Source organism: Pristis pectinata, chromosome 29 (genome assembly GCF_009764475.1).
Source record: "Pristis pectinata isolate sPriPec2 chromosome 29, sPriPec2.1.pri, whole genome shotgun sequence".
NCBI lineage: Eukaryota > Metazoa > Chordata > Chondrichthyes > Rhinopristiformes > Pristidae > Pristis > Pristis pectinata.
Window position 1 is genome coordinate 5,415,894 of NC_067433.1, and position 14,876 is coordinate 5,430,769.

The following is a 14,876-nucleotide window of genomic DNA, read 5'->3' on the forward strand; positions in this document are numbered from 1 at the left end:
ACCATTTTTTCTGCTCTGCATACATGCTACACATTCGTTAAATTGTTCTTTATGTAAGGGGAATACCTGCTAACACATCCAAGAGATCCAAGACTGCTTCTCAGACCACGCTGGAGTTTCAGAAGTATTGTTCTAACTCAGTAAAGCCCTGAATAAAAAAAGTGGCAAATGCCATAAAAATTGTTGTGCTCTCATACAATCAAGAAGATAAGTTACCAAAACACACCATATTGTAGGAAGAGGACCAGTGTCAGAGCAGGAAGGTAATTTTTATGCCAGTTATCTACTGTCATCATCTACAAGATGTATTATGTCAACTCACCAAGGATCCTTCGTCGGCACCTCTTAAAATCTAACCCAGCTAGAAGGAAAAGAGCACCACGTCCCTCGGTCCCTTTATTATCTAGAAACCTATTGATCTCTGTTTTGAATGCAATCAATGACAGAGTGTCTACAGCCCCCTGGGATGGAGGAATTCAAAGACTCAACACCCTTTGAGTCAAGACATTTCTCTTCATTTCAGTCCTAAATGGCCCACCCCTTGTTTTGGGTCAGTGTGGCTTCTTGTTCTAGACCCCTTAGCCAGGGTGACCATCCTTTCCACATTTAATAATAATAATATTTATTTATTAGTCACATGTACATCGAAACACTTAGTGAAATGCGTCCTTTTGCATTAACAACCAACACAGTCTGAGATGTGCTGGGGACAGCCCACAAGTGTCGCCACGCTTCCGGCGCCAACATAGCATGCCCAGAACTTCCTAACCTGTGCGCCTTTTGGAATGTGGGAGGAAACCGGAGCACCCGGAGGAAACCCACGCAGAACGGGGAGAACGTACAAACTCCTTACAGACGGCGGCAGAATTGAACCCGGGTCGCTGGTGCTATAATAGCGTTACGCTAACCGCTACACTAACAAGCCACTAATCTGCGCTAATGAGGTCTCCAGGTACTTTGTATGTTCAGGAATGAGGGGTTACTTCTCATTTGTCTGAACTCTGGTATAGAGGCCCAGCTTGCTCAATTCTTTATATGACAGATCTGCCATCCAAGTATCTCATTTCACTCTCTTTCAAGAAAGTATATCCTTCAAGTAACGAGACGAAAATTGTACACAATACTCCAGGTTATCACCAAGGCCCGAAATAATTGTGATAAGACATTTTTGCTTATGTACTTAAATCCTCTTGCAATAATGGCCAACAAACCATTTGCCTTCCTCTTGTCCTGATGCACGGTTTTGACCTGAAACATCACAATTCCTTTCCCCCCCCCCACAGAAGCTGCTCAACCTGCTGAGTTCTTCCAGCAGATTGTTGCCTTCCTCTTGTGTCTGCCTTCCTATTTGCCTGCGGCATCTGGACGGTAGCTTCCAATGACTTGCGTACAGATCGCTTTGAATATCAACATACTCCAATCCCTCACCGTTTAACAAACGTATAGTATTCTTTTCCTACTGAAATGGATACCTCACATTTTTCAATATTATACTCCACCTGCCATATCTTTTGTCCACTCGCATGTCTATATCCCATGAAAGGGTGCCATGACAGCAACCTCTTGAACCAGTATTTACCAAAATGTTGCTGTAAATTGTACAGCTATGGATGTTTTAAACCTTGATCCTGCTCCTGTTTCACAATACATGCCTTAACCTGTCACTGCTTTTGTCCCCCTCTGGATGTTGGTATCCATTCTATTGAGGTAGCAGTCTGACGTCTGTGGCAGATGACTGTGTATCCACTGCATCACTCAGATGTTGGGTGGTTTCTGCCTGTTCTGTAATGGAAGCTGACCTTGGCCTTTGGGTACCGTGTGGTGATTGGGTCTATGAATGTTGGAAGAAGATGGAAAGAGTGGGTTTCAGGCTCTGGTCAAGGTCATTTGTGAGAGTGGAACAGACTTCCTCCATATTCCTTGACATTTCACTCACATCTTCATGCTGGTGTAGCCATGTCTGAGTGCCTCAGTGTGCATGCCCATTAACCTTTGCTTCCAACTGTCCATGGCTAAACAAAGGACTTACTTCCTTTAGCAGAAACATCAGTAACTGAGCTCTCTAGATTTATGTTACTTGGCAGGAGGATTAGATGGGGATTGAGAAAGTAATATTTTTCACTCTGAGTAGGTAAGGTATATAACTCACTGCCTCAGGTGAAAAGTACTGTAATCAACAGGGCAAAGAACCAAGAACTGGAAAGCGGGATTAAGCTAAAGTCCATTTTTGGCTGGCGTGGATGCAATAGACTGAAATACTTTCTGTGCTGTGAAATAGATCCTCTGAAATGATCATCTGAGCCCTTTGCAACAGAACCTTTCTGTGATCTCAGCCTCTGAGAAGCTGGCACGTCAGCAACCCAATTCCTCTGCTTTAGTTGCAGGCCATTCAAGTCTGATGATAAACCATGTGCGGCTCGCAAATCTGCCCTATGCTGTTCATGGAGTGCCAGTACCTGAGCTGCTGGATGTGAATGCCAGGCTGAATGACTGGGTATCTTTTTCTTCTTCAAAATCCTTGGCCTGGGCTGCTGGGATTTGGAATCTTTGAAAGGAGGTGGGAAGAATGGCAAACTCATGGTGAGGGGATGGGATGAGCAAGAATTACGTGCAGAGAACGTCTGTACTTTGTAAGATGTTCAAAGAAGCTCTGTGTGTGTATATCATGGTACTCCTGCAATCCAGCCTTCAACAGACTACTAGGATTGATAAGACGCTGGACTGGGAACAAAGATCAGTTCATTTCAACACAAATTTGCTGACTTCTCTCAAGCTGCCAGCATTCGCCATCCTGGGACTCTGATTGTTGCCTACAAACCAGATGGCTGACAGCTCATGGTGAGCTATCTGGGCCCAGAGCAGTTGGATGGGAGGAAGAGGGAGAAGTGAGATGTTTAAGGACAGATTAGATGTGAGCACACCACGATTGCCAATAATCTCTCTCTGACCAAGGGCCATGGAATGTATGGGCAGCCACCACCATAATGATCATTAAGTCCATGGGCGCTGTGGTGCCCACCACCAGTGCTGTTGTTGTTGGTGGTGGCTATGTGCCATCAACTACACAAGAGAGAGATTTCTGGATTGGAATGTGTTGCAGTGTATCTTTGTGAAAAGCCTGAGTGGCTGGGAGTGTGCGAGTCGCAAGACGTGGTTGTAAAGGCAGGAGTAGGGGATGAGGGTCAGTTGAGGGATATAACTGTTAGGTTGGAGTTGTAATTGATAGCATTTGTTGTTGGACAAGTGATAAGATGAAAAGCAAGGTGCAGTGTCTGAATATAGTGATGCAGTTGTTGGATGATAAATTCACTGACCTTGATGACCCATGGGAGGCCATTAAACTACTTCTGGCACTTCATGTAGGTCCTGTTGCTTTGTGTCTGACATTAATCTTCTACCCTCTACTCCCATGACCACTTCTAAATCATCTCAATGGCTTCTGAGTGTGGATAAATCCTCTGTAGTTCTGCAACTAATACCATTGAGGATGGCATCAAAAAATCATTGTGCATGCTAAGGTCCCTGGCCTGCTTTGGCTTGCACCATCCTTCTCAAAGTTTTCCAATGACTTCCAGTGGTGACCACTGTACATGAAGAGATGCAGTCATGGCTTCAATCGATGCTAGGTTCATCTGGTGCTAGCTACCTTCAAATACATCCTGCAAAGTGGGCTCTGGCTGGATATTGCATTCATGTTAATAAAGTAGCTGTGTGAATTTCAACTGTGATCAATCTATAATGGGGCCCTAATTCAATGTGATTCTAACACAACTATTCCATTGTGATTGGACTTCTAGGCTTCAATTATAAACAGCTCAGCATTTACTGTAATTAAACCACCACCCTGTCCACGTTCCTGAACTCATGATGTTGTAGATTTATAATATGGTATGTTGTCCACAATCAGTAATGCAGAGCTGACTGAACTATATCCTAGTGTAATCTGTGTGGGTACATTATTGACACTTAAATGTGTATTTTTCTGCCTAAACTTCCCATGAGCCATCAGTTGTTAAAAGCAAAACTGAGCCATAACACATTGGGTTCTATTTTGATAAATATTCAATACTGCCTAAGGGTTTAAGCTAGTTTTTAAAAAATCAATTTAAAGACAAACTGACTAATGTGACAAGATATTTTCAGCATTGTAAATTCCTAGCTGGTCATCTTTATAAAAATGCATCTCTGTATAGTATGTGGCTTGATTTAATGCAGCCCATTAAACAAGTACTCTGACCAAATTATTTTAGGATCTTAATATTCCATAAGTTATTTCTGAGTAGGTTAATTGTGATACATAAACCAACTCAAGCTGGATTGAAAACGGATCTGTACTGGTTTCATTGTTCTTTAACTGAAGAAATGGTCTCCAGTGTTTTAGGGCTGGTTGCTAAATGGGACACTTCTGGTCACGCTCACTAAATCCCTTCACCCTCGAACAGGGTCACCTAGATATCTCCCCTCTGGCCATATTCAGAACTAGCTGATATAATTGTTGCCAGAATTGTTCAATACTATGTACCAGAAATTATGTCCATACTTGATATAACCCTGCAGCTTTAATTTGCATAGTGCCATTAATGTACTAAAACATCTATAGGAATCACACAAATGTTATAAAGCCAAATTTGACAGATATTTGTGTTGCTGAACAAATGCAACACAAGTTTGTTGTTACGAGCCAGGTTCGTAACACCTACCCCCCAAAACAAAATTGTGATCTGCAATTTTGGTCAAAGACTTGACCAAATGGTTGGTGTGGACTCGCTGGGCTGAAGGGCCTAATTCTGTGTTGTATCTCCCTGTGACTATGACTTGTATTTTAAGCATCATCAAATTTGAGAAGTGAGACAGCAAGGCAGCAATGTTCAGGGAGGAAACTGTAGAGCTGAGGGGATTGGCTCCTGAAGGCCTCCAGAGGTGGAACAATTAAAACTGGGAACGATCAAGTGGCCAGAGGATTGTAGCTGTCGGGAGATTAAATTGAAAGGGAGGGATGAAGTCATGGAGAGAATTTTAAAATCAAGACATTGCTTACCCAGGAGCCAACCAATCAGCAAGCAAAGGGTGACAGCTGATGTGTATAGGTCGTTATGTTATCTGAGTAACATAAATACATATACACATTCTCCTAACATTAAAATCTTACACAAAATCTTGGTCTAATTAAAATCGCCTTCCTTTCTGCTTTGATGACATTGAACTAAGCTGAATGTTATATTTATCGTTAGACAATCTTTAATTCACAAGTGTTTTCTATATAAGAAGTTTTATTAACAGAGCAATGATTTCGATGAGCGAGGTGTAAAATTATTAACGTGGTTCTGTTCTGTACTTTTAGCAGAGCTATCCAGGTCAACAGTATGGTCCCAGCAGCCAGTACCCTAGCCAGCCCAGCCAGTATGCTCCTTCAAACCCCCAGCGGTCCATTCCATCTCCCAACTATCCAGCACATAGGATGCCAGGCCAGCAAAGCACAGGACAGTACCCCGTTCCCCCAGGATCAATGGGGCAGTATTATAAGGTAAGAAAGTCACATTGAATATGGAAATTCACAATATCGGATCTAAAATGTGCATTAATTTTCTGCTGCATTGACCAAGATGAAAGTGGTAATTACAGTGAAAGAAATTCATTTGCTCTAATGACCTGACTATGAAAAGCCTTTGACCTCCAACAGCAGCAAGGTTATAAGAACACAGCCACTTCATTATATGCATCCTAACTAGGAGATGTATATTAATGTTCCTTCTACATTGCTGGGCCAGTATCCCAGAATTTCCTATCCAGTGCATGCTGTGGGAACACCACCGCTAAATGGATAGCAACGGTTCAGACCCAACACTCCTTTATCAGAGTGACTAGGAATATATAGTCTTTCCCAACAATGCCCAAGTTCCACAAACAAATGCTTTAAAGTGCAAGTTCTTTACAAATGTTTATAATTTAAAAAATAATGTCCAACCTCATCACATCAAAATGTTTTAAACTGTTTCGTACAATTAGTTTTGAAATATAATAACCATAAACTTGCCTATTCCTTATCTTTTCCCCTCCCCTCATCCCACCTGCCTCCTTACCTTTGACCCATCCCCCGGTGGATCTGCTCTCCCCTGCTCCCCCTGTACCTGCGTATCACTGTCCCTTACCTGCATCTATCTATCACCACCTTGTGCCCACCCCGTCTCCCCTCTTCTGTCCACCTATCACTGCTCTGCTTTTCCCCCCTATATATTGGGCTTCCCCTTTTCCTATCTTCAGTCCTGAAGAAGGGTCCTGACCCAAAACGTTGACTGTTTTTCTCCACGGATGCTGCCTGGCCTGCTGAGTTCCTCCAGCATCATTTTTCATCTAGATTCCGGCATCTGCAGTCCTTTGTTTATTTAATAATAACTACAGGTCTCCCTTCAAGCAGGGCTACCCACTGGCAGCATTGAATTAATTAATTAAAAGGAATTACTAACCATTGTAGGAATTGACTGTAAAACATTTTAAAGCTTTTATAAAATGCAGATTGAAGATCATGTGTAACTTTCCCAGGAGGACAATTTGGGGTCATAAGAGGTCTAAAGTAGTAAGTCTTTTCCACGTAAGGTCAGAAAGAGCAGCAGTTCATCACATGGAAAGTTTAAGCATTGCTCACCAGGCATCAGTCATCAGGCCCTTCTAAAATCCTTCTCCACATCGGGCCAGAATACTGCCCCTCCTGCTGTAGAGGTGATATGCAACGTCTTACCAGTTATTGTTTTCCATAATTTTGGACGGTAACAGTGAGCAAGAGAATGAGGTTCAAAAGCAAAATCATCACAGCTTTAGAGATGGGTAGTTATTTGCCCAAGTAATTCAGACCCTGAGTGAACTAGAAGTTTCATTTCTTGAGCAGGTAAATAGATAATTAAGCCCTTCCCACTGACCAACATTATGTTGACCGAGAGGACTGTTTGGTGATAAGTTGTATTGGGATGGTTGGATTTGTTGATGGCAGCATCTCTTGGGCCTTTTATCTTTACAGCCATCTGAGAAATATAATGGGCAGAGTAACAGCTTCATGGGTGGTAACTACACCAGCTACACCCAGGCCAATATTAATGGGGTATGTAAAGATTTTGTATTTTACTTCTAACTTTCAGTATTGGATAACAAAAACAGATGAGTTTTGTAAATGGTATTCAAAGTTTAGAATTTAGACGAATCAAATTTTCACTTGAATCACAAATTTTTTGTATCATTTAGAAGTTCATAATGTCTAGGAATTGTAATTGGTCGAATTTCTGCAGTAAAAGCAAATAAAAAAATTAATAAAGTTGTACTTATTCTCTTACAAGTGAATGCCGATGAATCAGAATTATACATTGCATGAGTACAGCTCCATGTGCACACAATCATCTAAGTGAATAGCTATCATTAAACTCTTTACAATCCAGCCTTGACCACTGTATATATTAGCATTGGATCTATATCAAGAACCAGCTACACTTTTTTCAGTCTTTTAAAACTGCTAGTCACATAGGTTGAAAAAGGCCCTTGTTTTGTCTTGCTGGGTTCTGAGAGTACATCAGTAATCCAGGAGGAGGTCTTGCCTGATGGCTGTGCCGGGCTGTGACTGTGCTAGCAACCTATTACCAATTTTCAAACACAGACTCCACTGGGGCTCTCCGCAGGGCGCACAGAATTGCTGACTTGCTGATCATTAGCAGATTATATAACTGTGGACAGCAGAGTGACCGAACCTAATCCTAGCTCTACCTATATACAGTAGGAGACACGAGAGCACGGCCAGCAATGGGACCTTAAAGAAACTACCTTTTAAAAAAATAATGATTGTTTTTACTGAGAAACTTGAGCCTTTTGCACTTTATTGAAGTAGAGGCAAGAGAAATGATGTTTGAAGAAAACATTTCATCAGAGACAAAGGGAGCTTTGGCCATTCTTCTCTATAGGATAACACTGGAGTTGGATGCGGTTGAGAAGAGCTAGGCTGATGTGGTCATCAGACTTCTGAAGACTGAATTCACTGGGGCTCTGGACGAGGAATATGGGGTTTATGCCTCATGAATATTATCCTGGACTTTGTATTTAAACAGAAAATAATCCACAAACTTTATTTTTCAGCCTTCAAGATCTATGCCTGGCTATCCCAGTTCCCCTATATCAGGCAACCCAACACCTCCAATGACTCCAGGAAGCAATATTCCTCCATACATCTCACCAAACCAGGATGTCAAATCACCCTTTCTTCCCGACATAAAGCCCAACCTGAATAGTCTTCCTCCTCCCCCTTCATGTGAGTATGAGCTTCCATCCTACAATCACAGAATAACGTAAGAGTAGAACTTGGACAAAGCCGAGGAGAGAAACTGCAAGAGGATTGGTGATCAGGGTTAACACAAATAAATGAAAGAACAGGATTAAGTAACGGCAGAGGCAGTCTCAGTATTAGAAATGGAGAAAACTATTCCTTTTTGCACTTTGTCGCAGTAGAGGCTGGAGGAAGATGTTAGAAGAAGACAGTTCATCAGAGATAAAAAATTTTGCATCCTTGCCTCCAGGATAATATTGGAGTTGTTGGATGAGGCTGAGAAGTGGTCATCGGACTTCTGATGAATGACTTGACCGGCCATACATTAAACACTGGTTAGTTCCCTTTGGACCTAGGAAAATGGGGATAGTACCAGGAGGAGCACCTGGAGTGTGAGATGGTGAGGGACTTGTCGGAATCAAAGACTTTGAAGACACAATTCATTTACTGGTGACGTTTAACACCTTGAATTTTTATATGAGAATTTAATGGTATTGGAAAGAGTCAAACAGAGGTACAACTTTTGTTGATTTCAGCAAACCCTGCAGATGAGCTACGACTGACATTCCCCGTGCGGGATGGTGTTGTATTGGAACCATTCCGGTTAGAGCACAATCTTGCTGTCAGCAACCATGTCTTTCACCTACGTCATTCTGTGCATCAGACATTAATGTGGAGGTGAGTGGAAAATAATAGTATCTAATTCGTGTGATATCTAAATAATAGCAATATTACTAGAAGTGGCAGTTGTTAGGGAATTGATTGTTAACATCCATTAATCATTGGTAGTGATCTCATTTTGAATTGTCCAAATAAAATTAATTTTGGACTAACAAAAAGGCACTTCATTTACATGAGCAATCCTAAGAATGGGACAAGGGAAATAAATAGTGCAGTAATTATATTGCAGTTACCCGTGTGAAGTTCAGTGTGAGTTCTGGTTAGCCAGTGGGCCGTTACATTTCCTGCAAATCTTCTGCCCAGCAGAAAGCTCTGAGTGCTGCAGTTCTTTTCATGGAAGTGTGATCAGGGAGGACAGAAACTACACCATCATCATCTACAAATGTATTTAAAAAGTCTCTAAGGCCACTTGCGTGCCTTAGCACTTTTTAAATTCAGTTTGGTCCCATGTTGTAATTAACCCAGGGAATCTCACACTATTTCTCATTGATACCAAACTTGGAATATAGCCAAACCCTTTGGCTTCTTCCAATGTCTCTCACAAGAAAGTGCACTTATGTACGTGATTGGAGAAAACGTTACTAAGCTTAGTTGGTTTTCCTTCCACAGTTAAACAGCCATTTTTGCAATCACAGTTTTAAAATCATTCAGCAATTGAGTACCTCCATGGGAGATTGGTATTGGTATTGTTTTATTGTCACATGTACCGAGGTACAATGAAAAGCTTTTGCTTGTGTGCCATCCAGTCAGATCATGCCATACATAAGTACATTGAGGTAGTAAAAAGAAAACAGATGGCAGAATATACTGTTGCAGCTAGAGAGAAAGTGCAGTGCAGGTAAGCAAATAAAGTGCAAGGCCATAATGAGGTAGCTTCGGAGGTCAAGAGTTCATCTTTAGAGGTCCATTCAAGAGTCTGGCAACAGCAGGATGGAAGCTGTCCTCGAATCTGGGAGAAACTTGGAAGGGGACAAGAGAACAATGATGTGCTGTATTTATCCATCTCTCATGGGAATCTGTCGTAGTGAACACTGCTATTTTACTTCAGTACTGCCATAGTCTGGCTTCACATAGAATTCCAGAGTTTGGCTTGACTTGTCTGCACACTGGCAGAATCACTCATCTTTAGATTTTGTTTCTCATTACCCCTCCATGTCCCCATACCTTCATCTCTCCTGAAAGTGCTAAGATACATGCTGAGAGATAGCATCAGTCATAGAACATAAAACAGTACAGCACAGTATGGGCCCTTCGGCCCACAATGTTGTGCCGACCTATTTAAACCTACTCTCTGATCAATCTAGCCCTTCCCTCCTACACAACGCATAACCCTTCATTTTTCTTACATCCATGTGCCTGTCTAAGAGTCTCTTAAATGTCCTTTTTGTATCAGTCTCTACTACCAACCCTGGCCGTGCGTTCCAGGCACCCACCACTCTCTGTGCAAAAAAAACCTATCTCTGACATCTCCCCTAAACTTCCCTCCTCTGACCTTAAATTGATATCCTCTGGTATTGGCCATTGCTGCCCTGGGGAAATGGTGCTGGCTGTCCACTCTGTCTATGGCCACACCTCTATCAAGTCACCTCTCATCCTGCATCACTCCAAAGAGAAAAGCCCTAACTCGCTCAACCTTTCCTCATAAGACATGTTCTCTAATCTAGGCAGCATCCTGATAAATCTCCTCTGCACCCTCTCTAAAGCTTCCACATCCTTACTATAATGAGGTGACCAGAACTAAACACAATATTCTTAAAGTGTAGTCTAACCAGAGTTTTATAGAGTTGCAACATTACCTCGTGGCTCTTGAACTCAGTCCCCCGACTAATGAAGGCCAGCACACCATATGCCGCCTTAACCACCCTATCAACTTGCGTGGCAACTTTAAGGGGTCTATGGACTTGGACCCCAAAATCCCTCCGTTCCGCCACACTGCTAAGAATCCTGCCATTAACCTTGTACTCTGCTTTCAAGTTTGATCTTCCAAAGCGTATCTCTTCATACTTTTCTGGATTGAACTCCATTTGCCACTTCTCTGCCCAACTCTGCATCCTGTCTATATCCCATTGGAACCTACAAGAACCTTCTACACTATCCACAACACCTCCAACCTTCATGTCATCCACAAACTTACCAGCTCATCCCTCTACTTCCTCATCCAATCCAGTCATCTGATGGCTCTTCCAAGTAACTGTGTCGCCAGGCTTGGGCAGTAGCACAGCTGAACCAAATTTGTTCCTTGTTGATGGACGCATATATTTATCAACCATCACGGGCTACTGCACAGCAATCAGGACCAGGATCAAGATATGGTCAATTTCCCCACAAACTTCATCAAAAATTAGCAAGGCTTAATATAGCATATTAAGAATAGATCAGGGATCCATTTGCTCTCCATGAAACTGTATGGTGCACTTAAACACAATTGGAAGTTTTAAGCCTTGCGTGTTTGTGAATTTTCTCATGGTGATATATGTGCAAAAGAGATCTGAATGGAAATATAGTTACATAATGCTGTTTTCTTTTCAATGTTGCGTGATTGAAATTTATATTTTTTCTGGAGTTAAATGAGTAACAACCGTTTCCATGTTACTTCATACAATTCAGGAAATTCAACCAGCCTCTTCTGCCTTGAGTCACCATTGAACCCGAAATCGGTATACAGGATGCAGTTTGGAGCATTGCAGGGAAGTGCTGCAATGCTCCAAACAAGGGGAATACACAGGGGAATTTGGACCTTGTCTTGGAAGTGACCATCTTAGGCAACTATGTCTTCTGATTGCGACGATAGATAGGGACCTAACAAAATAAGTCCTGTACTGTGTTTTATTTGTTCTGATCTGAATCCCACCTCCAGGCATCCATATATTCCTCCAAACCTCTCAATCCCAGGCCGCAATCACCCAACCTGCTATCTACAAAGGCGCATAATGGAGGCCTAAATCTCCAACCTCTTCCCACTACCCCATCATGCATCTTTTCCCTCTTCCCCCTACATCCAACACCCTGAACCACAGGGTTCTGAAATCATCTCGCCCCACTTTCCTCTATCGTCATCACCACCTCAGCGCAGGGCTTCAGTGCACGGGCTTGATCATAGGCTAATCGCCACCACCCTTCCTGATCTCCTGAACCGGACCTCAGATCAGACTACTGGGTAGCTCATTTAGAGACTTGGATTTTGTAGCTGCCCTGATACAACACCCACCTCGTATGCCATTTGAGTGTGCTGGAATTACTAGGCCATTCTGTTTATGCACGGTCAGTGACTGACATAAATGCATAATAGAAGAGATACTGTGCTCGCTTCCTGAATAGATCCAAACATGGATACACCCTGGAGGCAATTTTATTTCATGGTGTGATATTTTCCCAATGCAGAATTCACTGTATTACATGTTTAATCAAAAGTCACATATAATCACTTTTGCAGTCTCCAATGGCAGGTTTATTTCTGTATAAGGAAACCAAATGGAGTAGCTGTCTGTTGTTCTCATTAAATGCATTTCCCAAAGTGTTATATAATTAATCTTGATCACAAGGCAATTGGTTGGTTCTGGCTTATCATTATAGAGGAGAAATAAAATCACTTCCTATCATCGTGCACAAATGTAACCGTTTCAATTTGTTGTTTTCTCTTTGCAAGAACGTTCCAAATATTGATACCGCTTCACGTACACTTTGTTTTATTGGGGGCTTTGCATGTGTACCAGGAAGCCAACAGTAGTGAGGCAGTATTGCGTAGTCAGTAAAATGAAATCAGTATCAGTTCTCATTACTGCACTGATTTTCTTCAGGTTTGAGTTACTCCTGTTTCTTGCTGCATTGCAGTCATGGTGATGTGCTCATTATACAAGCAAGAGCTAAACATTGATTTGGCTGAATAATCAAAGATGACACAGAGGTACATCTGGGGGTGTGGGAGTTAGTGCCATTTTCTATTTTTCTGGCATGCTTTAGCGAAAAGGCAGTCAGTTGCTAAAAGCTGCCAGCCAGGATCAGAATCAGTTTTATTATCACTGACGTATTTGACGTGAAATTTGTTGTTTTGCGGCAGCAGTACAGTGCAAAGACACAAAAATGACTATAAATTACAAAATAAATAAGTAGTGCAAAAAAAAAGGAAATATCGAGGTAGTGTTCATGGACCGAAAGCACTTTCTGCAAAACTGTACATCAGTTTGATACTAACAAGAAAGGAATTGAATTTATTGAAATCTGTGAGTCTCAATTACAAATCCCAGATTAATTCACCTGCAGGCACCTGGGTTTTACTGCTGCCAACATATATAGGACTCTCAGAAACCGAAATATCTTCAAATGCCGTAGTGTTAGTTTTGCCAATTTTTTTCTACTCATCCCTCAAAAAATTAATGTAGCTGGGTGCAGTTTCACAGTCCCAGTGTGGACCCTCAGCGGGGACCATTCTGCACTTGGGAGACTAGAAACTTAATGTTTATTTAATATTGAAAGCTTCACCTTTTTTCCTTGGTCCAGTTTGTCGTCGTATTGCTCCATCTGTTGGAGTATCAATAGACCTCTCTTCCTTCACTGGCTGCCAGTTAGGACTTGGAACCTCCCGTATGTTACTTAACACAATGAAAAGTGGTATCCTGAGAGCAAAGATAAATTTTCATAATTTAATCAAAATTATAAATAGCAAAATACTGGAGTAATTAAAACAATCCAAAGGTTAAAGTTCAGCAGAACAGCCCACTATTACAGACTGGAATGCAATTGTGAACCATGAGCCATGAACCCTCTGGTCAATTAGGGAAGGGCCATTTCCAGAATGGCCCTACATCTTCTGTAATTGATGCAGAGCTGCTTCAACAAGTGTCTGAGAGAAGAGCTGCCCTATTTTTAAAAAAGCAAGAACGAGAGCAGGAAGCAGTTTGAAAAGATAGGCCCGTTGTTGTTGTTCTTGCCACTGTGGTGAGTTGATAGGCCTGTTGATTAGCTAATTAGCCAATAAAAAGAAGTCAGGGTCAAGCAGAGTAGCCATTGTTGGAGTGGGGAGCTGAGGCTTTGGCTAAAGAGGCTTCAGCGTGAAGAGGCAGAGTAGGTGAGCGGAGACTTCCGGTAGCTTCTCTTTCTTTCGCTATTATTTGTAATTTTCTTTGTATAGAACAGTGGGAATGGCAGTCAGGGCAAAAGTATGCTCCTCCTGTAGGATGTGGGACGTTAGGGAGACCTCCAGTGTCCCTGATGTCTTCACCTGCAGGAAGTGCGTCCAGGTGAAGCTCCTTACAGACCGTATTAGGGAGCTGGAGCTGCAGCTGGATGAACTCCGGATCATTCAGGAAGCTAAGGAGATAGATGATAGATAGGAGTTACCAGGAGGCAGTTACACCTAGGGTCCGAGATGTAGGTAGTTGGGTGACCGTTAGGGGAGGGAAAAGGAACAGGCAGTCGGTACAGGATACCCCAGTGACCATTTCCCTTGATAACAAGTATATCGTTTTGGATGCTATTGGGGAGGGGATGAGTCACCGTTGGAGAGCCACAGCAGCTGGGTCTTGGCGCAGAGTCTGGCTCTGTGGCTCAGAAGGGAAGTGGGGGGAGAGGACTGCGATAGTGATAGGGGATTCGTTGGTTAGGGGGACAGACAGGAGATTCTGTGGACAAGAACGAGACTCCCGGATGGTATTGTCACCTCCCAGGTGCCAGGGTGAGGGATGTTGGTGTAGAAGAAGATGTGATGTGTACAGAGAAGGTGAGGAAGGATAGGCAGGGTACAGGGCATAAATGCAATCAGTTAGATGGGTTGAGATGTGTTTACCTTAATGCAAGAAGTGTTAAGAATAAGGGTGATAGACTTAAAGCATGGATCAGTACTTGGAATTACAATGTTGTGGCCATTACAGAGATTTGGCTGTTGCAAGGGCAGGAGTGG

At 42.4% G+C, this 14,876-nt stretch overlaps 1 protein-coding gene across 7 annotated transcripts in view; it reads left to right on the forward strand.

Moving 5' to 3' along the window:
• The window catches only part of LOC127584274 (zinc finger MIZ domain-containing protein 1-like), a 239,396-nt gene that overhangs the window by 177,039 nt on the left and 47,481 nt on the right, over positions 1-14,876 (forward strand). For 6 of the 7 annotated variants that reach the window (XM_052040924.1, XM_052040929.1, XM_052040926.1 and 3 more), the window contains 4 exons: positions 5,342-5,524; positions 7,013-7,093; positions 8,113-8,284; positions 8,836-8,977. In XM_052040924.1, coding sequence (XP_051896884.1) covers positions 5,342-5,524; positions 7,013-7,093; positions 8,113-8,284; positions 8,836-8,977 — 578 coding nt within the window. The remainder of the gene's footprint in view (positions 1-5,341; positions 5,525-7,012; positions 7,094-8,112; positions 8,285-8,835; positions 8,978-14,876) is intronic. The other variant, XM_052040925.1, reaches the window with a different exon arrangement.